The 15,794-nt window shown below is 42.1% G+C and overlaps 2 protein-coding genes across 5 annotated transcripts; one reads left to right on the top strand and one right to left on the bottom strand.

Annotated features, from left to right (window-relative positions):
* Positions 1 to 1,623: 1,623 nt before the first annotated feature.
* On the bottom strand, positions 1,624 to 5,782 carry LOC118795931 (H-2 class I histocompatibility antigen, K-Q alpha chain). 4 transcript variants are annotated; one of them, XM_036554729.1, is made up of 7 exons: positions 5,601 to 5,782; positions 4,710 to 4,895; positions 4,354 to 4,620; positions 3,225 to 3,311; positions 2,896 to 2,913; positions 2,517 to 2,594; positions 1,624 to 2,376 (listed from the first exon to the last, which is right to left on the bottom strand). In XM_036554729.1, exons 1-6 carry the CDS (start codon positions 5,659 to 5,661, stop codon positions 2,557 to 2,559), a joined length of 657 nt encoding a protein of 218 aa, XP_036410622.1. In that variant the 5' UTR covers positions 5,662 to 5,782; the 3' UTR covers positions 1,624 to 2,376; positions 2,517 to 2,556. The 4 variants fall into 4 exon arrangements, with proteins under 4 accessions (XP_036410622.1, XP_036410624.1, XP_036410621.1 ...); XM_036554731.1 differs by having other exon boundaries at positions 2,517 to 2,585; XM_036554728.1 differs by having other exon boundaries at positions 1,624 to 2,594.
* A 3,167-nt stretch (positions 5,783 to 8,949) lies between these two features.
* On the top strand, positions 8,950 to 14,300 carry ppp1r7 (protein phosphatase 1, regulatory (inhibitor) subunit 7). The gene is made up of 10 exons (XM_036554158.1): positions 8,950 to 9,008; positions 10,353 to 10,448; positions 10,626 to 10,681; positions 11,007 to 11,072; positions 12,096 to 12,226; positions 12,451 to 12,613; positions 13,067 to 13,183; positions 13,346 to 13,450; positions 13,690 to 13,776; positions 13,994 to 14,300. Exons 1-10 carry the CDS (start codon positions 8,969 to 8,971, stop codon positions 14,168 to 14,170), a joined length of 1,038 nt encoding a protein of 345 aa, XP_036410051.1. The 5' UTR covers positions 8,950 to 8,968; the 3' UTR covers positions 14,171 to 14,300.
* The last annotated feature ends 1,494 nt before the right edge of the window (positions 14,301 to 15,794 follow it).

Raw genomic sequence — 15,794 nt, 5'->3', positions numbered from 1 at the left:
TGAATTAAATCATCACAACTACAATTGAAAATAAACAGTATTTCGCATGTGCTTTGCAACACCCAATTAGCATTGAATTTATATTTCAATCTAGCAATGCTTTATTTTTCTTCCTGTGTAACTAATAATCTACCCTGAATGACACTCGGTTGGAAAACACAGTTCCTACATTGCGTCAATTGACTGAAGATTTCAGTATGTTTACATAGCTAAGTACTGTTAATAATAAAAAAAATATGTTGACTTCATTTTGCGCTTCAGTTTATGTAATCAACATCTGTGAAATATAACATTAAAAAACACAGACATTTTTGGAAATTTATGCACTCGTTACCATGGCTGCGGAGTAGGCTACTGTTCTATGCAGATAGCTACCTAGAAAAAAAAACTTATCAAAGTAAAACAGCTTGTTGGGCAGAGTTTGGAGCCGATCATATGAAACTGCCTGTGCTGAAAACATTATTCAGACTATGGTGATCTTTAATGTCTTTTGACTATATCTTGATCCTTATTGTAATTTCGCGAGTAACATATATGGTCACTTGCTAATGCGTTTGCTGTAACATTGAAGTTGAAACTGTATAACGTGACTAACACTTTGAAGCGCAGAAGAGTCTCGTTCGGCATTTGGCCAAAGCAAAGTCCAGAGAATAGAAGCTTTTTTACGTTCGTAAAAAAGTACTCCTTACAATAACCCGAATGAAGCAGTTTCTAGAATCGTGAGCGTAGCTGTCATTGTCTAAAAATGACATGACTTGTGTATCAGCAGGTGAATTGGTTTTAGGAAAATATTATGTTAGGTGCATCGTAATACGACAAACAGTTGTGTTTGTTGCTCTGAATGGACTTTGGAAGGGTATGCAAATGTAATCCTGTTACGAGAAGTATCAGAATCATAAAATACATGAAGTCAAACAGATGTGTGTACACAATATATTAGAATCGACGACATATTTTGGTGAAATATAAATATGCCACTGTAATATATCTTTGCACACTCGTATAAACAATTAGGCAAGTTACTAATTACTGGTTAGTTATTTCATTAGGTCATGCCGACTGGCCAAACAGCAGGACTCCAGCAGGAACATCAATCAACTAAAGTAGCACATACAGTACTGCTTTCTTTGATTAGGATCCCTAGCTGGTGTCAAACAACATTTCGATCTCATGTTATTTTTCAGTCTTTAGACAGAACTGCAGTTCTCGCGTGTTAAGGACGTCGATGTACTGTATCATGGAATGTCCTTTCTGCTTATCACAATAAAATTTGCACGGATAATAATAATCTGCATTTACAGATTACATTTATTCATTTATCAGATGCTGTTACAAAGATTTACAGATTATTGCATATAATAAGACTATATCAAAGAAAATACAAAAAATACTTCACAACATACTTGATACAAAATCTTACATTTTTGTAATTTGTGGGGATGTGCATAGCCTAAATAAAGCAGCATGAAAGGCTGTCCATACAGGACACAACTGATCAAGTTCAAACACATCAGTCCCATACAGTACTGAGATGACAAGTGAGGTACAAGTTTTGATACATTACTGCGATGCAAGATACCCTATACTATGCCTCCAACAAACTACACCAAAACTTCACAACAGGGCTGGGAAATTTTATGCTTGGGTAAAGGGGGCTGAGGTGCAGCCTGAAATGGTGGGACACAAGATGCAATCAGGCTCTGTGTGTTTGAAATACTGCTAGAAATAATGTACACAAAAGGGTTGGAGTGACAAGGGAGCGGCCCAAAATAAGACAAAATTAAAAGTGCAACAGTGCATAAGCATGAAATAAGCCAAAATAAGTCATAAAGTAAGATATAAGTCAAAGGTGCAACAGTACACTATAAGACAGTCAGTCGTGGCTGCACAGTGGTGGTTGACATTCTGCTGGTCTGGCACACAGGTAACTCCTTCCACCACTGGGGGGTCAAGAATCAACAAGAGCTGCTGTACAGCAGGAAGTTGCATGTGGCTTGGCCCTTTCTGTGTGCTTGGTAAAGCTGGTTTTCTGGTCTGGCTCTTCGGTGTGGGCTGGAGCAGGACACAGCTGGATCCCTTACTCTCGATCCCTCTTTGAAAATGAGGCCTGGTTCTGTCTCCTGTTGATGTTTGTGGTTCTCCTTGGTTGGATTTGGAGGCAGAGATCTGTGTGTAATGCTCATTGAAAGTCTCTTTAGCTTAGTTTCTGAGTGAAACTAGGCTGGTGAATGAAGGTTTTTGCTGTCTCAATCGGAGTCTTCCATTGTGAGCAACACCGACTTGGATTCCCACTACTTCATTCATCAGGTGCTAGCATCTTAGTCAGTTGACAAATGACACACTCACCATGCGGTGAGGGCTGGGTTCCTGAGCAGACTGAATATGAGAAGAGATATTTAAAAATTTGCTAATCTTTCAGTGGTGGAGAGAGTCAATGTCTGATATACCTTTTCAGATAAGGCAAGTATGGATTACCGGTTACTGTGGATGGTAAATGGGGATAATATGGAGTGTACCTGGGTATTGCTGGGATGAACACTGGTTTCGTATGGGTATTCATACCCTTGGGTAATGGACAATGGAGCCTAGAACACCTACAACACCATCAGTTAGAGATTCATCACAGACAAACACATCTGGCATGAGCACATATGGATTAAGAACAGCAGGAGAAGGGTAAAACAGAACTGTACTGAAAGAGTATGCCATGCCTGGTTATTATGTTATAAAGGGCAACAGGGCAGCAGCCATTCAAATTTTAACCACTGGTTAATATTTTTATGAAGTGGTTTTAACTGTTAGCTCTGCAGATGTAAAGGTGTTCACATTGTGCAACATGTATGCAGTTTATAATGCAGAGTCAGTGTGTGACATGCACAGTGGAGATATTCCTACCTGCTGGAGGTCCTGAACCTTTAAAGTATAAAGACAGAAGTACAAATACATGGTCAACACTTGCTCTGTGACTGGTGAAGTGAACTCAATGCATTGAACACACACAGGTTTATTTTCTTAGATATTTCACACACTCACACACACACACACACAAACAAGTACAGATGAATAACCTGATGTGTATATAGCTACAGATACACAAATAATTTATACCTAAATATGATTACTACCAACAGGAATTCAGTATTGGTCTTTATTGAGCTTTTTGTACTGTTTGGAGATCAGTCAGTAACATCAATGCTAATGGAGTCTTTCACAGTATCACTCACCCTTTTTAAACATGAAGAAGCTGACTAGGATCATGCTGACAAATGCCACTATTACCAGGATGGGTAACAGATATTTCAGAAATGCCTCTGTAACACAAAGCAGTCAAACTGTAAGTTGAGAAACATGCGTGGGAGAGAGAGCGTGTGCGTACTCTCTTGGTTCTTTAGCTCCCTCACATCTCACAGCACAGTTCATGATACCCCTTTTCCACTAACAGAACTAGCCACTAACCACCCAGGTCATGCTGGAACCTACAGCAGTTGGGCTTGACTGCCATGTTTGAGCTGCTTTTCCATTATAATCTCCAGACTATCATATGATAGTTGAATTGAAATAGAGGCTGATGTGGGAGAGAAAAAGGTGGGTGGTGGGTGGTGTTCTGTATTAATCTTTGTGAGAGCAGTTAATTTAAGTGTTCATTTGTGTAAAAAGTGTAAAGTTAGCATAGCTATTGACAACTACACCTGTTATCATACTTAACTTGCTGGGGAAGTCAAAAATGAAAGTTGGATAAAAAACTTTTTGCAGGATGATCTGGACATAGCTTAGCTTAATGGATAGCTAGTTGAGGAAATGTTATACCTTATGCAATATTTCCTCTGTTCTGACAATTTTGGAACTTCACCCACACATGCTTGCAGTTGGGTCAGCACCAGATTGATGTGGAGCTGAGTTTGCACAGTATGTTTTCATTAGACATTAGGCATAAGAGAAGATTAAAAAAACACCCAGACACCAGGAGACAATGTGGGGTCGGTTCTTCAGTGGAGAAGCAATATTAGAGCTAGCACCAAACAGATTTAACTGCAAGTATGAAAAGACATTTGACAGCTGAACAGGAAAATTTTAAAAGACTTGCACCTCTTGTTAACAGGCTATAAAGTAAATATTTAATTGAATTTAATTCTAAGGTTTATTTTGCCCAGTCTTCACTTAACAGTTTCAAATACCTATGAGAGGAACAACTCAAAAGCAACAAATACCTCTCAATCCTACATGATTTATGCCATTCCACCTGCAGTTGTACAACATATACAGTAAATACAGCTTGCCATTTCTTGTTTCTCCTATACTGTACTATCAGGTGTAGCAAATGGACATATGGACTCTTCAGTGGGGCCTCCTTACCTGTGGAAGAATGCTCGCTGCGCGTGATCTCCTTTAGTAACTCAGTGCATCTGTTCTGGAGATGCATACTCTGTAGCCCTGTGCGTGCAGGGTCGCGGTCCAGTTCCTCCTTCATCTGGAGCGCCTGCGGCACAGCCGCGATCCAGGCGTCCCTGGTGCTTTCCAGGCTCAGGTAATTCTTTCCGTCGTACTGGATGCGCTCTGACATTGTCAGCATCCCGTTCCCTTCCACCCGGCACTCCAGCAAGCGCTGATACGTGTGATTGCCTGATCGTACAGACGAAAAACAGACAAAATGAATAAAAAGCACAGAATAAAAAAAGGAAGTAAAAAGCGGTTTCACTAAGTGTAATTACTCGCAGCGGTATGATTGTAGCTTTTGACGATCATCTGCAGGATAATGTCAAAGTCATTTTCCCTGTTGATTGACAGAATGCTGATGCTTTTATTCCATGGGACCGGGACATCGTTGATGGTCACCATCTCCACTGTTGTCTCCGTCTTACCGACGACTCCAGTGTGCCGATATTGAATGATGGTTTCTGCAAAAGTAAAATATTGTTCATACAAAGAAGGATATTTAGGATTCAGTTCAGTTCAGTATGTACCCAGTGAACATTGTGGATTATATTACTGTTGATTGATTTTTGAGAACTATGTTCAACTGTAGACGTCTGGATATTGTCCTGTGATCTGTCTGTAACTACCTGATCTAAAATGTCCTGTATATGACAATACAGCAGCATTGATTAAAATGTGCATAGGCCTAAACAACATCCGAGTTAAACTTTGTCTTGTCGTAAATTCCCGATTATTTGCATTGCAGGATGTATTTTTATTAGGTTATGTTCACTCGGTAACTTTTATTAGACTATGTTCACTCGGTGAACTATATCCATCATACATAACTGTGTCAGTGATCAAATTCTATGAACTTCCGAAAGTTCAAGGCCACGCAGTTTTGTTTCTTCTTCATGACGACAACAACAACAAAATGTGAAATTGAAACTGACACTTCGATGCACATATAAAATGTCTTCTCATACGAATTTCTCCGTAGTTAGCCTTAGTTTCCTCTAGCTGGCTCTCGCAGGCTACATTACAACACCGCTTCATATTTTAATTAATTAAAAGGGAATCATCAGATTTGGAAGAAGCGGTTCATTTTGGAGGCACTAATTTAGCAAAACAGAGCAAAATGACAATCAGTTTATGTCACGTAAAATAAAATGAAAGCTAAAGCTTACCTCTGGGCAGAGCAAGAAATGGATTCCAAAAAATTGATAAAGTGAGAAAAATCCGGAACATATTTTATATGAAAGATATATTTTCAAGTCAGAATCAAAAGCGAAACCAGCGACAACAGCACCTAATTATTTTTATGCTTTGTTTCGTGCTTTCTTCTTTTAATCACGTTAAATAGGTCTTATCGCTCCAAGAGCCGGGGTCGTCTGAAGTTGCCTCTTTGAAAAATAGACGTCTCCCTTGCAGTTAGTTGTGGGTGTACCCGCATGACTGTTTTGTTTTGTTTTGTTGTCTTTTAAAAGGACGTCTTCTGTGATTGGCTGGCTGTCAGGTTGATGAGGAACCATCTAGGGATAAAGGTTTCAGTCATTTAAATGCAGAACTCAAGTCACGATGTTTCAATACAAAGTACAGTAGGCGGGTTTCCATTAACCTGCTTAATGCGCAATTTGAAACCGTGAACTAAAAAACGAGTAATGGAAACACGTGAATTTCAAAAAAAAACTCTCAAATATCGCAAAAAAGTTTATACGCTCGCATGAGGTGGCATTTAAGTCACATGACATGACATCGATTGCTCCATACACTTGAGGTATTTTGTGTGCCTCATAATTGCGCTGTGCAATCTGCAGCGCCTCATGCACATCCAGCAAAGTGATGTACTGCCTCATCAGTTTAAGCATATGGCCTGACACACCCCAAATACACATCTGTGGATGGTGGTTTTGCTCACACCAAAAGTCTCAGCTACTACCCTGCACAGGTAGCCAGTTTATAAAGAGCGATGGCTATGCGTTTCTCGGTTGGAACTGGCTCCCTCTGGCATGATACGGCAGGCGCCATGAGGGGTCCTATTGCGTTGCATAACTCATCAAATGTTAAGCGGGTCATTCTGAAGTTTTGGTTCCACAGGACCTCTGTAAAATCATTGCGGACAATGACCTTCCAGAAATCTGGGAGCTGCCAGGGTTTGCCTTTCCGTTATTGCGTGCATCACATGCTCTCGTCGCCTTCGATTAAACACTACCACGGCTGTTGCGGTGGATGCAATCGAAATTACCGTGCCGACACTTATCAGATGTTGGAGATCCGTCGCCATGTTTAATTGGAATGATTATCGCGAGAGGAGAAAACCCAACTGTAATCGCATAACATCACTCAATGGAAACACAGACCATTCGCAACTGTGATTTGTCGACTTTTTTTTTAATCGCTTCTATATTGTCGTCTGGTGGTGTTTCATGCGAACGGTCTTGAATAAAACCCACACTGTCTAAAACCCTGAATTCCCTTTGTAATCGCAACATAACCCTGCATTTGGTTAGTTATCCAGCAAGTTTTCACACGCTGTCTGTTCAAACAGCTGGATACAGCTGTATAGGCTGCCTTGAAATTTGACATTTGAAATCTGAAGCTATAGACTTCGTTGTAAATGAACATATCTCCCATGTCAATAGAAAACGACTGTGCTACCATCGGCCATATAGCCTACACGTTCCGTGTCAAGTGCCAACATAGTTTTTAAAGTGAAGTGTAACATCTAGCGGTAATCAGGACAGTGTGACCCAAGAGTCAGTGTTGCAAGATATAAAGGCAGAACATTTGGATATCGTGTGCTAAGTGTATCAAGTGTATTGCAGAACGTTCTCTCTGAAAATTATTTAACGTGGCCCTGCTGAACATAAACAAAATTCTGACGGATAAGAATAGAATTACAAAGGGTAGAATTACAAAACATCCCGATTAAACCAGGCAAGGAAGTCAGCACGTCATAAATTGCCAACAATTGTTAGAATTAGCCTTTCACATTTTCAGTGTATCACAGCAGGTTTCTGTAAGCCACGTAGCCCCTCTCCCAAGATGGAATAATGTCTGGACAGAATTTCCCTAATGTTAGACATTGATCCTAAGTGGAATTGTAAATAATGTTTATTGTGGATCTGCTGTTCAGGTATAGTGTGTCTGAAGTTTAATTCCTGCCTCCAGGTCTCTATCAGGCGGAACTATGTGCACGTGTGTGCAGCCGATCTTATTCTTTTTAAAATAATAGTTAGTCTAGCTAGGTAGCATTTTATTATAACACAGTACAATTTGCAGAGGAGTACGGACCCTGCAATAGGCATTTATTTGGCACATGGCCTACCAGTATGTCGTCATGCCTTGGCCCTTTACCGTTCCCTACCCCAGCTATGGGTCAAATAGTGCTGCTGCCCTGCAGCTCGACCCAGTCAAGGTCAAAGGCTAGAGGACCAGCCCGGACAGAAAAGGGTGGCTGAAGGAGTTGTGCCCTCAGTTTCACATAACAAGTCAACAAGATATCTCGGCTGCAGCCGAAGGATGATGACATTTTAACACTTATTTTTACACAGTTCGTGATAGGGTAGCATAAACTAATAATTCAGTTGTCCATATGAATCAAGTATCGAGTCAACAAGGTCCAGACAGGGCAGAGTACTATGAAAGAGCTGAAACAGTTGCTTAAAAACAGTCAAAATGCAGCCTCAGAGTGTGTAACTTTGTGCCTCCAATAACATACACATACAAGGAAGATAAGTCTATATATCAAAATTAAAGTCTTTGTAGTGCGGTGTTCAGAAAAAATGTTGTGAATAAGTCACTGTGCATGCATATTCATGACATAGTTACACTGGAGGAGTGCCTGTGTCAGTTCATACACACAAACACAAACATACGAACACGAACACACACACACACACACACACACACACACACACAGTGATCCAGTTATGTGATTCTGCTGCTCTGGCCATTGTGGGAAGCTCATTCCACCACATGGAGTGCTGAACAGACAGAAGTCTTGCCCAGGATGTGCAAGCCCACAAAACAGGGACACCCTGACAACTAAAGGGTCCAGAGTAGAGTGATCTGACCAGAATGTAAGGTCCGATGATTGGTTGTCGATATGGAGTCTTCCCTTTTGATGCATGGTTGACTACCACCAGCATATTAAAATGGTGGGAGGTCAGGAGGCTGAGACAGATATGTATTTGGAGATCATACACCATGCTGATCTTGCTGATTCTGGATGTGCTACAAGAGCTTTATTGCACCGACAGGGGCCTGGACCATAAACAAACACAATAGCGTTTGCATACAAGATATTCTTGTCTTTAAAAATCAACTCCAGGATGATGCTGCGCAACGTGGCATATATTTCATAAGTCATTGCAAGGAAATATTTACGCATACCAAAGGATTGGCCATCTCGATGATCACTGCATCCGTGCAGCATCAATTTAGGCACGACCTCAAAATTATCCTCCTTAGCGAAACACAGTACCTTTACCGGATTGGCTTGTGGAGTTGTCAATTTAATGACGGAAAGAGAGAGGGTGGTGTGACAAGAAAAATGGCTTCCCTGTCAGTAAGCGAGCCGCAAGAGATGGAAGGTGAGTGAAAACCAGGAGTGAACACAAGTACAATCTGAATTCCGTAACGGTGACTGAGGCAGTCTGTGTTCTTTTAACAAATGTTTAACTTCATGTGGTGTAATCAAAAGCCAAACTGTGAAGTCAGAAATGTCGGGTCGATCAGGCATGCTAGCTGGCACGGTTCACGTTAGCCATTCATTCCCTTGTTTACAATCGTTGTGTATTACCTAACTAGCTAGCTACCAGCGTTAACTCTTGTTTGGCAGGCACACTTCTGAACGTCGCGATCTGATTGATTAATTGCATGCAGATTTTATACGATATCTCGACACCGAATAGCAAAAAACGCATGTAGTTGACCTGAAACAGTTAGCTAGCTAGCTGACTGGCTTGCTATCTATTTTGAAAATCTACATTACAGCTAGCTCGCTACAGCTCGTTTTTGATATTCGGGCATATTCTGCTGCGTCACATCCGCACCTGTGTTGTTAGCTAGACAACAAGACTATAGCTAACCTTGCTAGATTGCTCCACGGCCTAACCCCGTGGTTGTGCTCTGTGTGTGATTGTCATTCTGTGTGTTTTTGACACGCAGGTGACAAACTAGAGCTATGAGGTTGGGTTGCTGCCACCGAGCTAACGTTAGCTAACTGGTTTATTGCATGCGCATGATGTTGATGCGGGTGTAGCTTTCTGAAAGATTACGGTTTGATAGCTAACCGTTACTTTACAGGTATGTTGACAGGGGAGTCTGACCCTTCATAATTTTGGCTTCCTAACGGCCTACTAAAAGTTTCCACCGTTTAAAAACTTGATTGCGCTAAGTTGATGTTCTGTACGTTATCTGTGTCAGAGTGAACCATACACGCCTTTTGCGCCTTCTGCAGCGGATGCAACATCAAGTTTGACCCAGACCTTGTCCATGGGACGGTAAAATAGCTTCAGTGGATGTGACATGTGTCTCTTTCCCGTACATAGGGCCTGGATTGCATTTCGGGCGCAGTCTGTGGATTTTGCCCGAGCTGTCAGTCATTTTTCTAGCTCGCTTAGTTGGCTTCACGTTTCTACATTGCAACCGCTTCGCTAAAGCATTATGCAACGTTAGGAGAAATGTTTAGCCAGTTGCACACCCCGTTAATGACAACAGGCGTCACATGATACGGCAAAGGGATATATCCTTTGCGGTTTACTGTAATATTTTACAGAGATTGCACACTTATCAAAGAGGATGGTTGGGTATCTTTGCATGTAGGCCGTGGCTTTTTTAAGTAGGTTATGATAAGTGCATATGCCGAATAAATAATAATCATCATTATTACTGTTATGCATGTTTCTTTTTTCCTTGCTCCACAACATGCTCAGTTGACAGGAAAGGTGAGTCGGAGGAGTCTGGCGATGAGGAGACCAAAAGGAAGAGTCTAAACGGGGAAGTGGATCCCCAGCAGTCCTCCCTTACCGGTGAGCTCGGCCCTCTACACAGCAATGGAGTCAGGGTGGCATTATTTGTGTCAATAAAATCACATGCTTTCCATTTTGATTGTCTCTCCTCTGCCGCTCTCCTTACCTGTGTACCTCTGTCTCTACCTCTCTACCTGTAATCTGTCTTTCATCCACTCCTACCCTGTCCCTGTGAAGGAAAAGAGGAGATACCGGTGGACATGGACACCATAACTCTTGACCCGGAGGAAGAGGTGAGTTTGGGGTGTAGGTTTGATATTTTAGCATTTTGTTGGTTTCCCAGTCACCTCTCCTGTCAGCCATGTAGCATTTGTTGTTTTAGGAGGCTTCACAGACATCTGTCAGTGTCAAATAACTCATCCAATTTCATAACTAATTTGTCACAACTGCATAATGTTGTCTTGAAATATTAGCATTTTTCATATTTTTCCTTCAAGAAGTCATGTGTCATCTAAGGCTTTTGCAGTGGGGTTAATTCCCAGGCACTTTTGTTAGTATCGCAAACTGTATTTCTCTTCTCTTTCCACTTTTCCTTCCATCTCTCCTTCTGCTCTCTAGGATGTGGATTTGGTTCACTGCAGGATTGGGAAGATTGAGGGCCTGGAGGTGCTGCAGAAAGCCAAGGTCAGCTGGTTCTGTCCCAGGACGAAACTGTGTTGTTTTTTACTGTCTTGCATCCAAACCTCTGGACCTATTTGGTTAGTTTTATATTGAATTGTATTATATTGAATTTGTATTATGAGAAATGAACTCCAGTTTGTCAGTGTGAATGATGCCAGTGTGTAACGTTATAAGCAATGGTACATGGCTTTGTTTAGCAGACATCAGCGTAGCTTGGTTTGCTCTCTTGTGGTCCTGGTCTCTTGTGGTTTTAAGTAGGCCACATCTGGCTCCATCTCCTGAAATAGCCTGAAGAGAAAAAGGTATCCTTTGCAGAATTCAGGATAGAGTCAGAAATAACAAACTGTGTTACTGAAGTATTTAGCCATAATAATTAAAATGGAATTTCTAGTTTTAGTTAACTAGATTTTCAGTTATAGACCTAATCAGCTATTAGTTATATGTTTATGCAACATTTGGCTTGCAGGTCCGCTCAGTTTTGTCATAAATTTTGAACCCAATAGTTTTTTTTTTCTGTTTGTATCAAAAATCGCAAGTTATTTTGCTCTTTATAACCAGTAGCTGTCAAGTTTGATACTATTGTGCGTTTTGCTGCATAAGGCTGAATTGCACACCCCCACACTCCCTCAGGGTGGTACTAGGTTCCACCCCTGGAGCTGGAAGATGATGCTGTCGTACCTCTTACTTTGAATAGGTCTAACTGGAGCCCACACAGTTTGGTTTGTTGTGTGTACAGTACCACAGTATAGTCAGACTTGGGGTGTGACAGTAAGACATTACATGTAATGTATTCAGATAGGCATTGTATACATCAAACATTCATGTTGTGAAATTGATAGGAATATCAGATAACAGTTTACATTCTCACATTATTGCCTCCGTATTATGCCAATATCAAAGTGTTGCAAACACTACACATCTGTGTCATAAGAACTTTGTTTTAGCAAGGTTATTTGAAAGGGTAGGTAAAAAGCCAGGAGACTGGGGAGGAAGTCCGTGTGACAGGACCATTGCTTTGTCCTTCAGACACTGTCTCTGAGACAGAACCTCATCAAGAAGATTGAGAACCTCGAGAGCCTGTCTTCGCTGAGGGAGCTGGATCTCTACGACAACCAGATCCGCCGCCTGGAGAACCTACAGGCCCTGACCGAGCTGGAGTGAGACATGCACACTTTCATGCACCTCTCACACACTTACACAGACACACTTATCACACATGCACATGCATGCACCTGTCTTTCTAACATGTGAACACACACACACACATACTTCTCTCTCCTTTTCCTTCTCACCTGCACACACATCTCCCGTTCTGTTCTTGTTACACACACACACATCCTTCACGTAATCTCACACACTTCTGCCTTGATATCCCCCCCAGGGTGCTGGATGTGTCCTTCAACATCCTGCGAAAGGTGGAGGGTCTCGAGCGTCTTACAAAGCTGAAGAAGCTCTTCCTCCTACACAACAAGATCACCTGCATCGACAACCTGGCTCACCTGACCAGTCTGGAGATGCTGGAGCTAGGTTCCAACCGCATCCGGGTAAGGGATCATCAGTCAAACACACAGGCAAACTACAGACACAGCGGCCATTAATCTAGACAGTTCTGGCTGGCCAATGTAGGAAGAGGCTCTCTTTGTGCTGTGGAGAATGTTTTTTTTTTTCTAGTTCAACCTTGACTCCATGTGGCTTCCCAGCAACAGCACAGACAGCAGAGTACTGAAGTTGATGAATTAATGAATGCAACAACTAAAGACTTTACATAGTCTTCACCAGATGTACATATCTTATCATTTTTACATGTTCCTTATTCATACAGTTAAAGTACCTCGGCCAAAGATTCAACAGCCATGATTCATTTGGGAATCAAAACCAACATTTTCTTTCTTATAGGAATGTTGTTGTTCATATAACTGTTTGAATGTGCTTCTGTCTTGTGGTTGTCTGTGTTTGTGCTTGTCTGAATGTCTGACCATATATTTGTGTGTCTACAGGTGATAGAGAACCTGGACAGCCTTTCCTCTCTGGACAGTCTGTTCCTGGGGACCAATAAAATCACTCAGCTGCAGAACCTGGAGGGACTGCACAACTTAACTGTCCTCAGCATCCAGGTACACATTGCCCTCACCTGTGTGTATGTGCATTCACTTGTATGTACGCATGAGTGTGCATATGGTTGTGTGCATGGGTGGGCGTGTGTGTGTGTGTGTGTGTGTGTGTGTGTGTGTGTATGCGCGTGTGCGCGCTTGTTCTAACTACAGCCCCTACTACAGAGTAACCGCATCACAAAGATGGAGGGTCTGCAGAGTCTGGTCAACCTGCGTGAGCTCTACCTGAGTCACAACGGCATAGAGGTCATCGAGGGCCTGGAGAATAATGTGAGTCCAATGCTCAACATTTACGCAACCTTGGCACAATGAAACCTTAATGCAACAGTGCAACAGGCGCAATGTTAGCAAGAAGTTTAGTGTTAAAATTCGTGCCTACCATTTTGAGTTCACTTCAGTTATGCAATTTCTATATTTAGTTCTCTTCTACCACTGCAGTCCGTCCCTTCAACTGACTGACTGTTGCCTTTTCCTCTAAACCTTTTATCTCCGTCGGTTCTCTGGATTAGAAAAAGCTGACAACTCTGGACATCGCAGCCAACCGGATAAAGAAAATTGAGAATATCAGCCACCTGACGGAGCTCCAGGAATTCTGGGTGAGTGGAGGAAGAAGAACAGATAACAAAAGAGCAGGGATGAGTGACAGTGTGAGGGCAGGGCCACAGGACCTCTGACTAAACCGCTTACTCCCTTTCTTCCACTTTCCCTCTATACTCCTCTCTCCATCTTTGCTTCCGTCCCTATTGCCTTTCCCTCTCTATTTGTCCCCTTCTTTGCTGTCCCACTTTCCTTCCCTCTCCCTCCCTTTCTCAGATGAATGATAATCAAATAGATAACTGGGGGGACCTGGATGAGCTGAAGAACGCCCGGGGCTTGGAGACAGTCTATCTGGAGAGGAATCCACTCCAGAAGGACCCGCAGTACAGACGCAAGATCATGCTGGCCCTGCCCAGCGTGCGACAAATCGACGCTACCTTCATCCGCTTCTGACCTATGCCGTCACGCCAGTGAACTCCACACCTCCATTTTAAACACGCGCACATCTAAACCCTCGCCCCACCACACACCTGCATGTCACACACCTGCACCTGCACCCGCATACACAAAACCCTGTCAAAATGGTGAATCTCAAGGAAGACCACACATTCTGTTTCACAAGCACATACCCACACACTCCAACCTTGTGCTATTGTGTATGGAAGTCTCTTTTTTTATTCAGACCTATGTGGTTGGCTAAATACCTTCTGGAAAGAGAGGGGATAGCTAGGTAGACTCTTTGATGTGTTTAAATGACCCCTCCTACTTGTTCACACCCTTTGCATGTGGGTTGGTGCGTGTCCCTTCTCCCACATCCCACACTGCGTCAGGAAAAACAGTGAGTTCTGTCATCATTTTGATGGCAAGTGGTAAACAAGCTGTGCTTTATCAGCTCTCACCCACCCTCCCCACGCCTACTCACACACACACACACACACACACACACACACACACACACACACCACTCTTGTCCTGTATCAGTAGGAGAGGATTCTACAGCCCATGGAACAGAGGATGTTGTAGTTTTTTTGTTGTTGATTTCTTTTGCACTCTGAGGGATAGCCTCTTTGTCTGTTTTATGTTGACTGGTTATTGTGTCAGTATTTATCAATCTGCCACAGAGCGCTCATCAGCCTACAGCACCTCAAAGGTACAGGTTGTTTCAGTCTTATCTTTTAATTTTGTTTATAAAAAAATTAGCCTTTTTATGGAATAAACACACTAAGAGAATTGCTTTCACTCCCCAGCAGTCCAGAACAGAAAGTCACTGTTTTAGCATGGTTGCGTTTGTGAGGGCATGCCCTGCCCCTCCCACACCAGTTTATATAGAGCACCCTTTATTTGAGCGAGACTGAACATTTGCAGGAATGTTATATAGTGTTTTTTTTTTAACTGTACGCTCGAGGGCCTGATTTCAGGACCAGATGTGATTCTTTTGCTCCCTTACACCTGTTTATGATCACTAGAGACAGGTGTCAGGTCCTTCAGGTGATCTGGCAGACACAGCAACATGCTTGGTTGGGAGGGGGTAGGTGTGTGGAAGTGAAGCAGATGTGTTTTTATGAGCCTGAGTGTTCCAGGCTGTACCAACTCTGACCCCTGCGAACAAGCTTAGAGCCTCAGCCAGCTATCCAGCCAGGGGAATTCTGGGTAGTCTCAAACTGCTCGTGCTTCATAGGATAGCATCAGTCCAGACTTGAAGGTTTCAAAGGAAGACTGGGATTTCTTTTGTTTTTTTTTTTTTGTTTTGTTTTTTTTTAACTAAGTTCTGCAAGTGCTTGGTTGACTGTTTTAACCTGAATGTATTATAAAATATTAAATAATTAAATGAATCCAAATAAAACATGGGCTTTTCTGCAGTCCATCCAATTTCATGATTTTCAGTTTTATTTTCACCTTGGAAGAGGTGTGGTTAACAATGGAGGAAAGCAAACAATGTGCTTAAAAAAAAGTATTTTAAAAAGAGTTTTAAAAGTGCTAACGGCAGCGCAGCACCACTGATTAGACCCCTTCACCTAAATGATATACCCATTTGTATTGCTGGATACTTACAGTGTAGTGCTTTGTACAAGGACCC

This window comes from Megalops cyprinoides, chromosome 20 (assembly GCF_013368585.1).
Source record: "Megalops cyprinoides isolate fMegCyp1 chromosome 20, fMegCyp1.pri, whole genome shotgun sequence".
In the NCBI taxonomy this organism is placed as follows: domain Eukaryota; kingdom Metazoa; phylum Chordata; class Actinopteri; order Elopiformes; family Megalopidae; genus Megalops; species Megalops cyprinoides.
The sequence above is the reverse complement of the archived record's forward strand: the minus strand, read 5'-3'. Positions and strand labels throughout refer to the sequence as shown.

Coding starts and splice junctions, on each gene's coding strand:
- LOC118795931 (XM_036554728.1), bottom strand. CDS start 5,661: ATGTTCCGGATTTTTCTCACTTTATCAATTTTTTGGAATCCATTTCTT. Junction 4,621..4,709: donor CTACAATCATACCGCTGCGA/GTAATTACACTT, acceptor CTGTACGATCAG/GCAATCACACGTATCAGCGC. Junction 3,312..4,353: donor CAGCGAGCATTCTTCCACAG/GTAAGGAGGCCC, acceptor TTTGTGTTACAG/AGGCATTTCTGAAATATCTG.
- ppp1r7 (XM_036554158.1), top strand. CDS start 8,969: ATGGCTTCCCTGTCAGTAAGCGAGCCGCAAGAGATGGAAG. Junction 10,682..11,006: donor CTCTTGACCCGGAGGAAGAG/GTGAGTTTGGGG, acceptor TCTGCTCTCTAG/GATGTGGATTTGGTTCACTG. Junction 12,227..12,450: donor CAGGCCCTGACCGAGCTGGA/GTGAGACATGCA, acceptor TATCCCCCCCAG/GGTGCTGGATGTGTCCTTCA.